This window comes from Chaetura pelagica, unplaced genomic scaffold (genome assembly GCF_000747805.2).
Source record: "Chaetura pelagica isolate M959 unplaced genomic scaffold, ChaPel_1.0 scaffold83, whole genome shotgun sequence".
Taxonomy (NCBI): domain Eukaryota; kingdom Metazoa; phylum Chordata; class Aves; order Apodiformes; family Apodidae; genus Chaetura; species Chaetura pelagica.
In genome coordinates this window covers 448,954-464,923 of record NW_009952893.1, presented here as the reverse complement: position 1 = coordinate 464,923, position 15,970 = coordinate 448,954, and the positions used below count along the sequence as shown (strand labels likewise).

At 38.7% G+C, this 15,970-nt stretch overlaps 1 protein-coding gene across 1 annotated transcript in view; it reads right to left on the bottom strand.

Moving 5' to 3' along the window:
- Positions 1-285: 285 nt before the first annotated feature.
- UBXN2B (UBX domain protein 2B) overlaps positions 286-15,970 on the bottom strand; it is a 65,727-nt gene continuing 50,042 nt past the window's right edge. The window contains exons 2-9 of the mRNA XM_009995586.1: positions 13,946-14,046; positions 10,228-10,299; positions 8,547-8,706; positions 7,930-8,007; positions 5,105-5,214; positions 4,486-4,623; positions 2,711-2,872; positions 286-582 (exon numbers count right to left, since the gene is read on the bottom strand). Of these exons, the coding sequence (XP_009993888.1) occupies positions 420-582; positions 2,711-2,872; positions 4,486-4,623; positions 5,105-5,214; positions 7,930-8,007; positions 8,547-8,706; positions 10,228-10,299; positions 13,946-14,046 (984 nt within the window). The 3' untranslated portion in view covers positions 286-419. The remainder of the gene's footprint in view (positions 583-2,710; positions 2,873-4,485; positions 4,624-5,104; positions 5,215-7,929; positions 8,008-8,546; positions 8,707-10,227; positions 10,300-13,945; positions 14,047-15,970) is intronic.

Genomic DNA, 15,970 nt, shown 5'->3' with positions numbered 1-15,970 from the left:
ACCTGCAGGCTAAGTTTTCAAATGGCTGTTTACCAATGCAGCATAAGACATTTCCATAGTGCAAATCTTACCAACTGTATGAAAGACACTGTCCCATTCAGGAAAATGCTTCTCCCTCCACCCCCCTCAAAATAACAAAGAGTAATAAAGTCATATCTCATTTCACATTTAGTACAAGATGTGATTTGAAACATACAAACATAGGGAAGCTTACCTTTTTCATTGAAAAAATGTTGAACAATGTTGAGAAATTGAAATTTAAAAGTCTGATGTGCTACAGCTGAAAGACATGAAACCCAAAAATCTGATCCATGGAAGTGGTGACATAAAAAGACACAGAGCTTTTCTTTTTTCATCTGTCGGCAACCTCTTGTATGACAATACAGTTCGCTCCCTACCTTGTACCAACAACTGCAAGGTTACTTTAATTGCTGAAGAATCACAGTGTTAAGTATATCTGCTTCTCGCAGTGTCAGGCTTTCATCTGTCAGCTCTTTATTTGGAAAGGTAGTCACGAGAACAAAATCAGAAGTTGCAAATTCTGGACGGGACTGGATAATGAAATCTCGAATATCCTTAATCCTGTGGAAAGGATATGGACATGAAAACTGTGTGATTCCGTTTTGACACAAATCTCTGAACATTAAGATGATCAGAGAACACAAAACCTTCTAACAGACTAAATTACTTTATATGTCCTATTGATCCAGATAACTAATGATTGTGGCCTAGAATTCTTGCTTCTTGCATACAAAACCTGAAAAACAGAATGGTGCTTGTTTCTCAATTAACAGAATAAAATTTGTAACATAGAAGTATATTGCAAACTGATGCTTAGCATGAAAAAATCATGCCGTTTCAACACCAGCTGTTAAAAATTTCACTATTTATTAATTTATTCCAAAAAGGCTGAATTATTAATGGAAGAAAGAATCTGGTGACATGGTGACAGTGATGAGAAAGCAGAGGGCAATTATTAATAGCAAGTGGTTTCCCCTACTTTCACTTGGCGTTGGATTTCTGAGCAACAGTTCACAGCAATCACATCATCAGTACAAGAAAAAATTTGTTTTATAAGACATGGGCAAAAAATATATAAGATTTTAGAGATAAAACTGAAAATTGAGATTTTTCACCTAAGACAGTGATCTGAGAATGAATCTTTGAACAGCTATTGTAACTAATAAATAGGCAGATTTACTGTAGCCAAATAAGCAGGAACTTAAACCTTCTATCAGTCTTCAAGGCTTATGACACAAGCCATGCATTATAGTAGCTGATTTTGATCATACATATTGCAAGGATAACTAAAGAGATCCACATCCAAGAGAAACTATTAAACAAGCTTCTGTCCACATACCCTTCGTTACAGACCTTACTGCTCTGTTACTACACTTCTATGCTTTTACGCAGGCAAAAGAAAACTCATGATGGCTACAGAGACTTCTGATGAGCCCTACTATTTATCTAAGTCACTTCTCCAGTAGGTGTTGTGAAGAAAGAATCCAGGCCTGTACTATCAAGTCTGCTAAACTATGGGAAATTACTGCTGTATCTTCCTCCCTACTGGCACCTTGGCTACAATTGCCTCATGGTCTGTGCATGTTGTCAGGTGAAGAAATGTGCACATTGGCTCTGCCCTCATTCTGAGCCAGAAGGAAATAAACAAAACAGGTGGACTCTCCCTGTACCAATATTAACATGGAATTGGGTCCATGCTAAGACCACCTCCAAGGCAGGACCTAACCTCAGTTTCAGCTGTGTTCTAACACAATGGTGCACATTCCAGACCAGGACTGGCTTAAGCACTACTTGCTGTGAAGTGTGGGTGGAACTACTGCCCACAACTCTGCCCTCTGCCCAAAGGTCTCTCAACCACACAGTGCAAAGTAGAGCTTTGCAGAACCTTGCACTAAAACAACCTCTTAGGCAAATAAATAGGGTTGGCCAACACCATTTGTGGCAGTGCCCCAGTAATGTCAATATACTGATGGCAAGTTCTAATCAGAATACTAAAAGATCTAAAAAACCCACCAAGTTCACATGCTGCCAGATCCTGAGATGACCATCCAAACCAAAACAAAGGTTGGTTCTCAGTATTATGTTCAGCCTATATTCCTGAATTGCAAATAAGCGTGTTAGGTCCATATATCCTTCTGCGTATGGGCTGCAGTCTGCACTCACAACCCATGTCATCTTTAATCATTGCCTCAAGTATAGCAAGGTAAAAAGTTGAAGCACTCGATTACAGGCCAAAGCATTTCTCTTCTGTCTGTAGTGTGGGTTACATGCAATTCAGACTACACTCCAAAACACCTTAAAACAAAGTGTCTTCACAACATCATCTGAGTCAGCCACATGGTCTTCCCAAGAACAGTCCAGGGTTGGGATGACTACATGGCAAGGCTGTCCAAATCTCAGTCACCCTGAGAACAGTTATGGCTGGTACTGTGTCTTTACAAACCACAGGACAAAACTGGTCATGAAAGTCTGTGACTTTACAATTATCAAATACTTTGTGTTCCCAGTTACAGAATTTTTCTTTGGTAACTTATCAATACATCCATGTTATGAAAATGACTGAGAACTATGTTTCAGTAGAGCTGTATTTCTCCCGTTTTTCATGGGTTTTTTTAGTATTCATTTAATGACAAAACACAAACTTAGTGAAGTAGTTACAGTTACCCATGTCGATGCAGAATCAATTTACCTGTGTGTTTGATTAAATCGTTGTATTAATCGGCTTCCATCTGCTAATCTAATTTGAATTTTAGTTGCTGGCATGGAATCATCAATCAGAACAGGCGCGTTAAGAATGGACTTCTCCTCCTCCTCTGGGGAAGAAGGTGTGCTGACTATTTCAGGTGTAAGGCTAAAGGATTGAGAGAAAACAACTAGATGTTACTAATGCAGCCAAACCAGAACTGAATAATGTTTCAGTTGTCTTTATCATGGAATGACTATAATGTATAGCTAGTACAAACAAAAATCTTCTCAAAGTCATCTGAACTAAGCATAAACACAGTGTTTAAAACAGAGACACAAATAATGCTTTTGTAGTTTCTTGCCAACGACTGCACTAGTTAATATTTATTTTTCTTGTAACTGTATATAACCACATTTGCATATTTTTAAAGAGGTAATCAAGTACAAACAAGACCATCTTTGTTTATGCTTACAGAGCATGAAATGACAGGCTTTGATACTAAGATTTATACATTGTACCTCATGGACTCAATTAAAAAACAAACGTGCAGTGCAACTGATCTAAACTGCTTCAGCAATTGCTTTCAGGAGCACCACTTTAAGATTCTAGGCCTCTCTCATCCTTTTAGAGCACAAATTATATTTACAAGTAATTGATATCACCACATATGTTAGCTTGGAACTTCTTCTATTTAGTATAAAAATAATATAAATCTGACTGGAGATTGGCTCCTCTTCCACTGCTTACATACCTGAGACTTCATGAGCTACTGAAATAAACAAAATGCCATACAACTGGTGTGCACATTTTTTTTTTACATACAGAACCTCCTCTCTTCCCCACCTATTTTCTTTAATAGCCTGAGCAAGTCCTCAGGTGAAGAAGTTGTATACAACTGTTCAATAATACATCACTCCTAGCAGAGCTCATCACTTTCACAGTTTTACTGAACACATTTCTGCATTTTCAAAAAGATGAAGTATAGATTGGAAACAGCTGAGAATCATTTATTGAATGAAATTACTTGCAGAAGCATGCCAGTAATACCTTTTTTGGCAACCAAACATATTACATGAATAAAAGCAATCAAGAACAGAAACCTAGAAGTAGTTACACTTCAACAGCTAGTATCAAGTCAGCTGGAAAAGATGCTATAAAGCCTGTAATTGTTATGTGAAAAAGTTGATGACTGGCAGACCTGAGGTCACATTACTGTTTGCTCTTACTGACTGACTTAAGATGAAGAGAGATTATACACTTTTGGACAAAGTAGTCTGAAATATTCAGTCATAGAAGTGACTTTTGGCACATTCTGTATCAGTTCAATTGAATTACACACATGTTGGAGAGTTTTAACAACATCAGCCAACTTGGCACCAGGACAGCAAACAAAATAGAATCAAATAAAAGCTTTTCTAAATAATCAATTTCCTTTTTTAAACATGGATGAAATTTAAAAAATACAAAGACAAAATTATATGCAAGAAGATGTACAGGAATCTCAGATTTGCAATGAAGCACAAAGTATACAGCAAATCTCTGAGCAGTTCTAGGACATAAGATTTTTTTTTTAAGATTTTATATAAAACTTCCATGATTACTGGTGACTCAGAAATCAGGGCTGGATTTGTTGCACAGAATAATGTCATATTCCTTTTGTCATCTGATTAGCTTCTTCAGCAGTCTCCTAATTGGTTAAATCCACTTCTAAAATAGCCAATGAACACAGAAACATGTGAACAGAATAGCATATGAACAGAAAACTTAGTGGTTTTTACCTTCCAAGTTTTTGCCCTTCTCCACTGAAAGCTTTGAATCGCAGTCTAGGCTTCACATATTCCTGTTCTTGGTGGTCTTCCATATCCAAATTAACCTGGCCACCATGAACAAGTCGTTGCAGTTCCACAGGAATTTCCCTTAATTACAAAAATAAAGGTTTCCCACTTATGTTCTGAAGTGCAATACAAAATTACACAAAAACCTTAGACAGTACAGCATGAGTAGACATCATTAGTATAGTCTAAAAGTCTTAAAAGTCCTATTGTTCTATGAATTGATTTAAACTCAAAATAATAAATAAAATGAAAAACTAAAAAGAAGAAAAAAAATCTGTCAGTCAAAACTTAGAACCTACTGTCAGTGAAAACCTACAATGTGCTAACAAAACATGGGAAACTAAGAGCTCTATGTAGCAAGTAGCATTCAGAGCTAAACCACTAGAAGGATGCAAACTGTTCCAAATATTTAAATGCCCCGTGCATCTGATGACAATTACAGAACACATTTTATGGGTCCAGGCAGAGAAGAAGCCTTGAGCTTTTAATAATTATCAACATGTGGAGAAAGTTTTTCTTCACATCACTTGAAAGACCTCAAAAAGTTGCCATTTTAACTTACCCTCTTTTAACAGACTCAAGAAACTGAGCATTTGTTGGATCTGAATAGGATCTCAACTCGCCATCATCTAAACTGAAGCCATTCCTCCACAGTTTCAGCAAAATTTGAACCTGAGAAGCAGAAACAGTGGCATTAAAAACATTTAAGACAGACAAATAGCATCTTTCAATTTCATACAGGCTAGTTATAGAATTATAGAACTACAGGTCAATCAGTCTCACCTCTGTGCCCAGCAAGATCATGGAGCAGATCCTCCTTGAAACTATGCTAAGGCACATGGAAAATAAGAAAGTGGTTGGTGGAAAGCAATATGGTGTCACCAAGGGCAAACTGTGCCTGACAAATCTGGTGGCCTTTCATGATGGGGTTACAGTGACAGCAAATAAGTGAAGAGCAACTGATATAATCTACCTGGACTTGTGCAGTGTTTGACATTGTCCTGTATGACATCCTGGTCTCTAAATTGGAAAGATATGGATTAGATGGATGGACCACTGGAAAGCCACACTCAAAGAGTTGTGGTCAATAGCTTGATGTCCAGATGAAGACCATTGATGAGTGCAGTTCCTTAAGGGTCAATACTGGGATCAGTGCTGTTTAACATCTTTGCTGGCAACATGGACAGTGGCATTAAGTGCACCCTCAGCAAGTCTGCTGATGACATCAAACTGTGTGGTGGGGTTGACATACTGGAGGGAAGGGAAGCCATTCAGAGGGACCTGGACAGGCTGGAGAGATAGGCACATGTCAACCTCATGAAGTTCAATAAGGCCAAGTGCAAGGTCCTGCACCTGGGTCTGGCCAATGCCAAGCAAAAATACAGGCTGGGTGGAAAACAGATAAAGAGCAGTACTGAAGAAAATTACTTGAGGGTACTGGTTGATGAGAAGCTCAACATGAGCCGGCAACGTGCGCTCGCAGCCCAGAAAGCCAACTATGTCTTGGCCTGCATCAAAAGAAGCCTGGCCAACAAGTTGAGGGCGGCGAGTTTCCCCCTCTACTCCACACTTGTGAGACCCCACCTGAAGGATTTTGTCCAATTCTGGAGCTCCCAGTACAGGAAGGACATGGAGCTGTTGAAGTGAGTCCAGAGAAGGGCCACGAAGATGATCAGAGGGCTGGAGCACCTCTCCTATGGAGACAGACTGAGAGAGTTGGGGTTGTTCAGCCTGGAGAAGGCTCTGGGGAGACCCCATAGTGGCTTTCCAGTACCTGAAAGGGCCTACACAAAAGCTGGGGAGGGACTTTTTATGAGGGCACGTAGTGATAGGACAAGGAGTAACGATTTTAAATGGAAAGAGGCTAGATTTAGTTTGGATATTATGAAGAAATTCTTTACTGTGAGGGTGGTGAGACACTGAAACAAGCTCCCCAGGGAAGCTGTGGCTAACCCCCCCCCGAAAGTGTTCAAGGCCAGGTTGGATGGGGCTCTGTGCAACCTGATCTAGTGGAAGGTGTCCCTGCCCATGTCAGGTGCATCGGAACTGTATTATCTTTAAGGTCCCTTCCAACCCAAACTATTCTATGATTCTATGAATCTTTTTTCTATCCTTAACAGATTTTGTAGCAGACCACAAACAAGAATGCAAATGACAAAAAAAAAAGAACAGAGGATTGGACTGTAACTATTATTGTTAGAATCCTTTAAAAAAAAAAAAGCAAATAATAGATAAAGATTACTACCTACTATAAGACCACTTCTATACTTAGCAAAATAGGAATATCTTAATCCTCTATCCATGGCAGAACAGATGCTATACAGTGACTGTAATAATCTCCACAGTGTTCTAACTACTTTTAAAACACAGTAAACATTTCCTGTTGATGAATTAAGAAATCCATGAAAGTACAAATTCCTGCAGATACAGCAAAAACTATTCTTCAAATTATTACATGCTGAGCTCCAGTGAAGTTGGTATCAACTCCATTCAGCTCAAATGCTGATAATTCTGTAAACCAGCTTCCTTCACTCCCTTCCTAATTTGCAGCCTTCCTGTACCTCCAGCCAGAGCCTTCCACCTTCAAAGCCTGCACCTCTCTTCCCTGACAATGCCTTGCAGTTCGGCACAATGAGGCTTTCCTGGCCAGCAAAGCTGACCTTCTCCTTAAAAAAATTATCCCTGCTCCCTCTTAGGGTAATCCCACTGGAACCAGCTTCCAGCTCAGTACATCTGGCCATTGCTTACAGGGTAGAAGGTAGCAGCTCCTTGTATGACAGGACAGCACCCCCCAGCCTGAACTACATGCTTTGGCCTCACTCATTTCTTATTTCTAGATAAGCTTAACATTTGCTCTGGCCATTCACAGGAATGGCAAAGTGTAGAGAACTTTGTTTACTCCCCACACCTCCACATCATGTCCCACCTTTTAAACGAGAGAAAAGAAAAGCCAGACAATTTTCCAAAAGCCTCTAAGCATCTGCTTCATCATTCCTTGAATACAGCCATGCCCTCCAGTTTGAGGCTGGCTACTTTGCAAAGCACAACAAGAAAAAAATTCCTAAGCTAAGAGGATTAAAAGGTTAGCATAACTAAGAAAACGCAGAACAGCAGCTGGACAAAAGTAACTGAAAGGAATGTTTGCTAAGAATTTCAAAGTAATTTACATCATAAAATTCCATAATGGAGGCCTGAGGGGTATCCAACAAACACCTATTCTCTGTGGACACTGTCACTAACAATGTCTATGTAACATATATCTAATATTTAGATATTAGTCTTTCCTCATAGACATAGTTGCAGTAACACTTGGCATTTCAAACTGTAAGTGTCATTAAGCAGACATCTACTGGAGATTCTACTCCTGCTATTCAGAATTTTACTTACATCTTGATTTTCTCCATATATATATTCAGAGTGCTTTTGTGATGAGTCACCCAATCTATATCCACCACCGGAAAATGACTGGAAAAAATACATAGAAAAGCTTATTGAAATAAGTATCCGTACATTAAAATTCTTACCTAAATGCAAATAAAAGCATCTGCAAGCTTGCTTCTAGGACAAAAAGCAAATGCACTGTTGTAACTTGTATACTTTCTAAATGGAAAATTATACCTAGTAACTGTAATCAGGCTAAGCAGGTTTTATGTCATGCATTTCCACTTCTAATCTGTACACTTCTCCAAACATTAGTAATTCAACAGACAAGAGATTTTGATTAGGATGCAACTGCATTAATCAAATTTAATTAAATATATTTTAATTAAAAATAAAGCAAATAATTCCAGTTCAGGTTGATTTCTAGTTATTCCCCCTGCAACTGTATGGTTCCTCCCTGCTTTATTTTCTGAAGCAAGCTATTTGAGCACAGATAATACACAGCTGTGTTCATCAAATTCTCTGCTGTTTGGAAACCACAAAAAGGTGTATTTGCTCTCATATTGTTAAATGATTTTTAGAGACACTGATGTAAATAGAGAACAAAATATCTTAACTATTACCTTAGGTTTACTGAAATCACCAGATGCTCTTGAGGCTTCATTTAACGGGACAGCCCCATGTTCTTTTGCTTCTTTGAAGAGTTCAGCGACAATTTTACTTGGATTATTAGAAGCCCCAGAAATCTGTAATCCTCTAAATTCTGAGTCACCTGAATAAAATCTTTAGAATAGCAATGTTCATAAGAACAATCCTTTAAATGACAAACATCATTTTCATCATCCCATTCTAAGAAAAAAATGAATGAACAAAGAGACAAATCTGGCACAAAACATTTTCATTCTGATGACAGAAATGTTCCACTTGGTTCTGATCTTCCCAGCAATCCAAGCAGCACTACTCCAGAGACATCACACCAAGAAAACTATCAAGATGCCTTCTGGAACAGAGCCCAGAGATTCGGGGCCAAGGCCAAATGTTTCAGTGAATGCAGTTCTGATGTAGCCATGGCTTTATACATCTCCCCAAAAGACATTTTCTTACATGGGACTGTGCCTGGGCTGGTTAGAATACAGATTCACAATTAACACTGCCTTGACAGAATGTGTGTAAAACTGTTGTTGGAAAACCTGAACAGCGCCACAATATGATCTTCAAATGAAAAGATCTAGTATACTTCCATTCCTGTCAATATCAGAAATTTAAATTTAATTTACTTTTCAAGTAATTTCAAAATCTGTTGAAATTGCTGTGAAAGCTAATTTGTGCTCTTTTTCTTCGCCACAGCCCCATTTCCAGCTTTTGAAGCTAAAATGTTAAGCTACAATTGTGAACAGAATTATTTGTATCTGCTTGATTATGAAGATCAAGGTATTCCTTGAGGAAGGTGCTATAAATCTCTAAATACTAATGGAATAGATGCTGTAAAAAATCTATATATAAATATAAAACCTGGCAAACTTGAGAGCGTTTTGTCTTTGATTACAAGAAGTGCTAATAACTAGCAAAATAAGTGCTTTCTACTTTCCTTAACTTTTTCACTTAACCACTTTAGGCAAGGCAAATAAATTATCCATGTGAAACTGTGTCTCAGGCCAGTCTCTTCAGAAAGCTGTTGATTCCAACATATTTCACAATTACCCAAAACCAGCAGTAGGAATGAAGGTACTGTACTATCATACTACTTTTACGATGTCGCATAACTGGCAATCCCTTAGTATCATCTCTCCTTTGTACATATATCTATATTTATTATTCCAATTGCCATTTATAGGGAAAATCTTTAATTATTAAATTTAAAATAATTACAGCAGTAATGAGATGAATAAGAATTCCCATCAGAGCTTTTATTCAAGAAACAAAGGAAGTATTCAAATACTTGAATAATGGATACAGACAACTCAGGTATTCGAGAATGGGCAAAAAAAGCCTTGGAGACCAAGAGCAAGTCGCAAGCTTTATATCCATAAGGTCTCATGTTAAGACATCTACAGGTCCTAGATCACTACACCCAGATTCTGCTAAATATCATTTTACTACAGCAGTGGACAGCTAACACTTACTCTAATAAAGTCACACATCATCTCTGTAGTTCCTAGCTCTTTGCAGGACAAACTTAACTCACACACATTTTGAAAAAAAAAAAACAAAACAGGAGAGAATAAAGTGTGAATGACACCAAAACCCCCAAAACCCCCATTACTTTCACACATGCTAAATACATTTTGTTTGTTTTAAAAATACCTTTGGTTTTCCTTGTCATCGCTCATGCTTCTCTCTGGTTTTCTCAACCTTCTAAGAGAATCAATTTTAAGACTGCCAAGAGAGTAAAAGAAAACGTTTGAAGATGACTGCTACATACACTTCACTATGTACTTAATTTCTGACTTCTGAAACCACTTCTTTTTCAAAAACTAAGCATAGCAAGTTGTTGGAGGGTTTGTTTTTTTGTCCTCACCAGACCTTTTTTGTTAGCTAAAGTATGTAGCAATGAATGCTTCTCAGTGAATAAGCAGGAAAGAGGATGTGTATGGCAGTCATTTTGCAGTAACAGTTGGACTAGATGATCGTTGTAGGTCCCTTCTAACTAAATTATTCTTGTCTCTTCTAGCATAGGTTAAGTAGAATTCTGCTTTACAACACTGGTGGTCCCATAGGTAACACAGGTAATATGCAAGCTCAGTAGCTGTTTCAGAATCCAGCTTACCAGAATTAATTACACCTAAAATTCTTTCTACGTTTTAGCTGATTTTCTCAAGAGGTAAGTTGCCTAGTAAAGTCAACATTGAATTTCTTCATTATCCTGGAGTTCCTGTCTACGAGGATCCTAAAAACAAAATAGTAGTTCTCTGTCCTATTTTATACAATTAAAAAAGCATGTTGAATGGCAACATTGCAAAGACTATCGAAAGGTTATTTAATCAGATTCTGTTTTATGATAGGGAGAGACTGATAAGTAACCACCAGAGAAGCTAGGATTGTTAGTTTGCTAAATGCCAGGAAAAGCTGTACAGATATATGCTCTTAACCTTCATGATAAAATTAATTAATGCAAAATATATGAGGTAGTCAACTACTACGGGATAAGAACGTACATACCATCTGCTACATGAGTATCCTGGTGTTAGCCAGGATGAAGCCAATTTTCTTTTCACTGATTTGTTTTTCTTCAGTTAACTCTCTTTTAAGCAGCACATTTGCTGAAATTAGCAGCAAGTTTTCCAGCTAGTGGACTGATATGCCTGAATGTTTAGTTACTGCTGAGACACCAAAGATACTTTGCTCTGCTTGTTGAATCTGCTGCTTCAGACACTAAAGGAGCAGAAGACTTATATCTACAGTCCTCCCATAGGGAGGAGCAGACTGGACAGACAGCAAAATTGGCCAAAGAAATAGTATACGTAACTCTCAGTATAAATTCAGAGATGACGGAAATCAAGCCCTTCTTCTTCTTTTCCATCAATGGCTGGTGAACAGGGAGGATTCTGTCTATCCATCACTGTTGATCCCTAGGCACGTGCATTCCTGACCCTCATGACTCTCCCCTCAGCTCCTGCCTGCTCTGCTGCTCTCTTTGGAAGTGGTCCTGGACATTTCGGAACTGTCCTCAGCTTAGGAGAGTGCTGTGGGAGTTGCTGCGGGTGGGGGGAAGTGATAGGGGTTTTGCACATTCTGTATATATTTGTGCTTATTTGTACATATTTTCTTTTATCACTAGTATTTAATTAAAGCTGTCCAGTTTAGTCTTCATTTCAGAAGCGTCCCTCCTTAATCTCATGCTCCTTAATCTCTCTCTCCATATCTGGGTGGGAGGGGATAGAGAGCATTATTTTCACTCATTCAATTGCTGATCCTGAGTAATCCATGACAATGAGTAATGGCAGATCATTAGACTAGCTCAGACTTAGGTGATATGTCTGATTACAATACCTTTGTAATCAAAGTGCAGCAGAGCAGGCCACTGCTTTTTTAAGTATCAGTGTTGATAAGACAATGTAATTCACAGAATCTTAGGGCTTGGAAGGGACCCCAAAAGATCATCCAGTCCAAACCCCCTGCAAGCGCAGGGTCACCTAGAGTACATCACACAGGAACATGTCCAGGCAGGTTTTGAATATCTCCAGAGAAGGAGAGGCCACAACTTCTCTGGGCAGCCTGTTCCAATGCTCTGTCACCCTTACAGTAAAGAGGATTTTCCCCATGTTTACATGTAACCTCCTATGTTCCAGTTTGCACCCACTGCTCCTTGTCCTATCGCTGGACATCACTAAGAATCTGGCTCCATCCTCCTGACGCTCGTCCTTTACATATCTATAAACACGGATGAGGTCACCCCTCAGTCTCCTCTTCTCCAAGCTAAAGAGACCCAGCTCCCTCAGCCTTTCCTCATAAGGGAGATGTTCCACTTCTTTAATCATCTTTGTGGCTCTGTGCTGGACTCTTTCAAGCAGTTCCCTGTCCTTCTTGAACTGAGGGGCCCACAACTGGACACAATATTCCAGATGCAGCCTCACCATGGCAGAATAGAGGGGGAGGAGAACTTCTCTTGACCTACTAACCACACCGTTTCTAATGCACCCCAGGATGCCATTGGCCTTCTTGGCCACAAGGGCACATTGCTGGGTCATGGGCATCCTCCTGTCCACCAGGACCCCCAGGTTCTTTTCTCCTACACTGCTCTCCAACAGGTCAGTCTCCAGCCTATACTAATGCATGGGGTTGTTCTTTCCCAGATGCACAACTCTACACTTGCCCTAGGGCAAAACTATGTTTCCTTGCCATTAATATACTGCTCATCTGAGAGAAAGCTGAAGTTTACTAAAAGAAAAATCTTATTTTGGATACTATGCAAAAAGCAGCCATCTCTTCTTTCTCAGACAGATTCCAGTATGATTGCCAAAAAAGAGCAAGTGTTTGCCAACAGCTATCACTCTGAAATATCTGAGATACTGTACTGCAGCTTCTCCTTCAGTTGGAGTGGGAAGTTGCAACTTTAGTATATGTATTGATAAATGGAGCTAATTATTTGTTTATAAACTGTGTTCCATGTAGCTGATCAGTCAACTTAGTTTCATCAAAATAAACAAAAAATCTTACAAAAAAAGCCATTATTTTCCAAGTGTCACATTTTGTGCTAAAATCTCTCTTCCTGAAGATCTGAATTTGCAGGTGCACTGGTAACTTACATCTTTTCTGCTGCTTAACCTCCTTAAAAACAGAAATCCACATTGGCAGAAGCAATTGAAAGACAAACAAAATACAAGCCTTGTTATGGCAAGTAATTGATGTAAAGACTTCTTTAAAATTATTTAAATAAAAATTAATTCAAAACTGATAAGATTTCTTTATTAAAAAAATTAAACTAAATTGAATTTTCAAATGCTATGTGAACTGCAAACCAGCAGAATTTGGGTGTCTTTCCTTCCACCTGCCAAACCCAGATAAATTGATTAAAAAGCCCTTCTTATTCCTCTTATCCCACAAGAAGCCTCCTAACAAACCTACTAATAATTTTTCAAATTAATATTTGTCTCGTCAGACACTGTCTTAAGTACAACACTCAGAGTAGCTCACTTGTAAAGTTTCACACAAACTACTGACTTACTCAATTTTGAACAAGCAAAGAATTGCCGTATTTTTTTTAAATATAAAATTTCCAAATTCTATCTGTGTAAACAATGAATAACACTGCATCCCGTTTACAGCACCTTAATCTTAGCTTAGCTGAAGTGGGTTTCAAGTGTTTCAGAATACCATGTAGCATAAAGGCTCCTAAATAAATACAATTTTAAAAGCATTCTGAGAAGACACAGACTGCATTATTACAGGGATTCACAATTCTGATTATGAACCGCTGTAGATCGCTTTTTATACAAGAAGGAGATTAATTAAGCATGACAATGTTTTGTGAGCTAATACAGTTCCTGTTCAAGATGTTTCTGAAGTACAAAGCACATCTTACCTCTGTGATGCTTTTGTGTTACTAAGCTTTGTAGCTGTTGTTTTTTCAGGACACAATGACTGCCTTTTAGCTTCATCTTCATATAACTCTGCCAAGGCCAACTGTAGGAAACAGAACTCTTTTTACAAGCCTGTAACTCTAGAACTACACATGGAACAGATATAAGACAAAAACTAAAGCAAAATGTGTGCATCACTAGAAAATTAGAAACATCAAAAGGAGAAACCTCAACTACTTCTCTAAATTCAGCTAGCTTTCTACTTCATGAAAAAAAAAAATGTATAATGCTTAATACCACTGTGACTTAGAACTTGTCCTTGCTGTCATTTGGTTCACAGTGGTTCACTGGTTACATTCAACCTGCATAAGATTCAGAACTGAAAGCCCATATACACATGTATATACACACTATATAGGATGCATCATCTCACTGATGTTAACAAATTGAAATAAAGTTGCTAGGTAACCCTCTAATAAGGCTAGGAAGCAAATAATAAATTTTACAAACATTTTACAAAGAAATGGGAAAAAGGTAACTCAAATAAGCTTGTACTGGATTTAAGAACATTTCTGGCTTTAAGATATTGCAAATACTTAGAAAATAAGTTTTTTCCAAAGGTTCCCCAGATTCTGTGGTATCACTGACAAGTTCATTTTTAGGAAGTTGTGCAAGGCACATCTAACGTGTCATTTTTAGCAGTCCTAAGTAATACTCTACTTTGTCTAATCATCCTTAATTTTGTCCCCAAACTATTTTGTTCACACTGTGCAAGTGATATGAACATTTTATCATGCGCACCAAAACAGCTACTGGGCTACAATTTCATTACAGTTTTATGTAGAAGGAATACGTATTAAAATAAAATGAGACATCATCCATCCTGCTAATGAACACAGGATATTAATCCCATATTATTGTAAGGCATTCTCTACAGGGGAAAAATATGAGCTGTGGAATTATGTGCATTAAGAAAATTAAACTGAGTACAAGATAGCTCAAGAAAAGCACTGAAGACCTCCATTCCATCTCAGGATACAAAGAGATATCCTTTAGATATGTAAAGCTGATGGGGTAAGTCACAGATGATCTACCCCGTACCATCCCTGATCCAAAGACAGAGGGATGCTGTGGGAGCTCAAAAGCTCATGGTCAGACTTCTGTACATTCCTTATACCACACCTCTTATGGTGCCAGGACAAACCAAATACTCAGTGAGATGGATGGTCAGCTACTCTGGCCCAGGATGGTATTGCTTTGTTTTTTTAACATTTTATAAATCATCATCTACCCCAAATGTCTGTCTGCTTCAGCTGAGTAATTAAGGACCTTAAGAACCAGAAGTATTATTAACATGGAGGTTATTATTGCTACATATTGTAGCAAAGTTAATCTCAACAAGAACCTATGAAAATCCCAAATAGCAATCAAGAAAAAACTCTATCTAGTTTTCTCTCTTAATTTTGCACAATGAAATAAAATAGGGGCACAATTCCAGTTACTAAAAGTTTCATGTCTTCTCCAATCAACTTGCTGTTAAAACAGATTCAACCTTCATGCAGTTTCAAAGTTACACACAAAAAAAGGGACACTGCTAAAAGCGTCTGCAATTAAGAATCCAGGTATCAATACAGAGCTCCATTTGTGGTCACACCCTCTCAAAACTTCACACATGATGGCCTGGGGAAAAGATCTTGCCCTTAGCCTCACACATTTATGGAGACTTGACATTTTCCTGCAGTGAAGGACACTCCTACCAAGTAATCAGGAAATAGTCAGGTGCCAAAATAACTGGAAGCACAGCCAAAACCCAGCTCCTGAGGTGTCGGGAGAGCCCTTCCAGCTCCCTGGAGAGCTGCCCCACACACGCTGCTCACCCACCGCTTCCTACAGCGCCCAGTCCTCTTGCAGAGGCGTCCTTCCCGTCCCAGCCTCAAAAAAAGGGGGGAAAGAGAAAAGACGGCAGCCTCCCCTCAGAGGCCCGGCTCGGCCCTACCCGCCTGCTCCGGACACCCCGACCGGCGGGG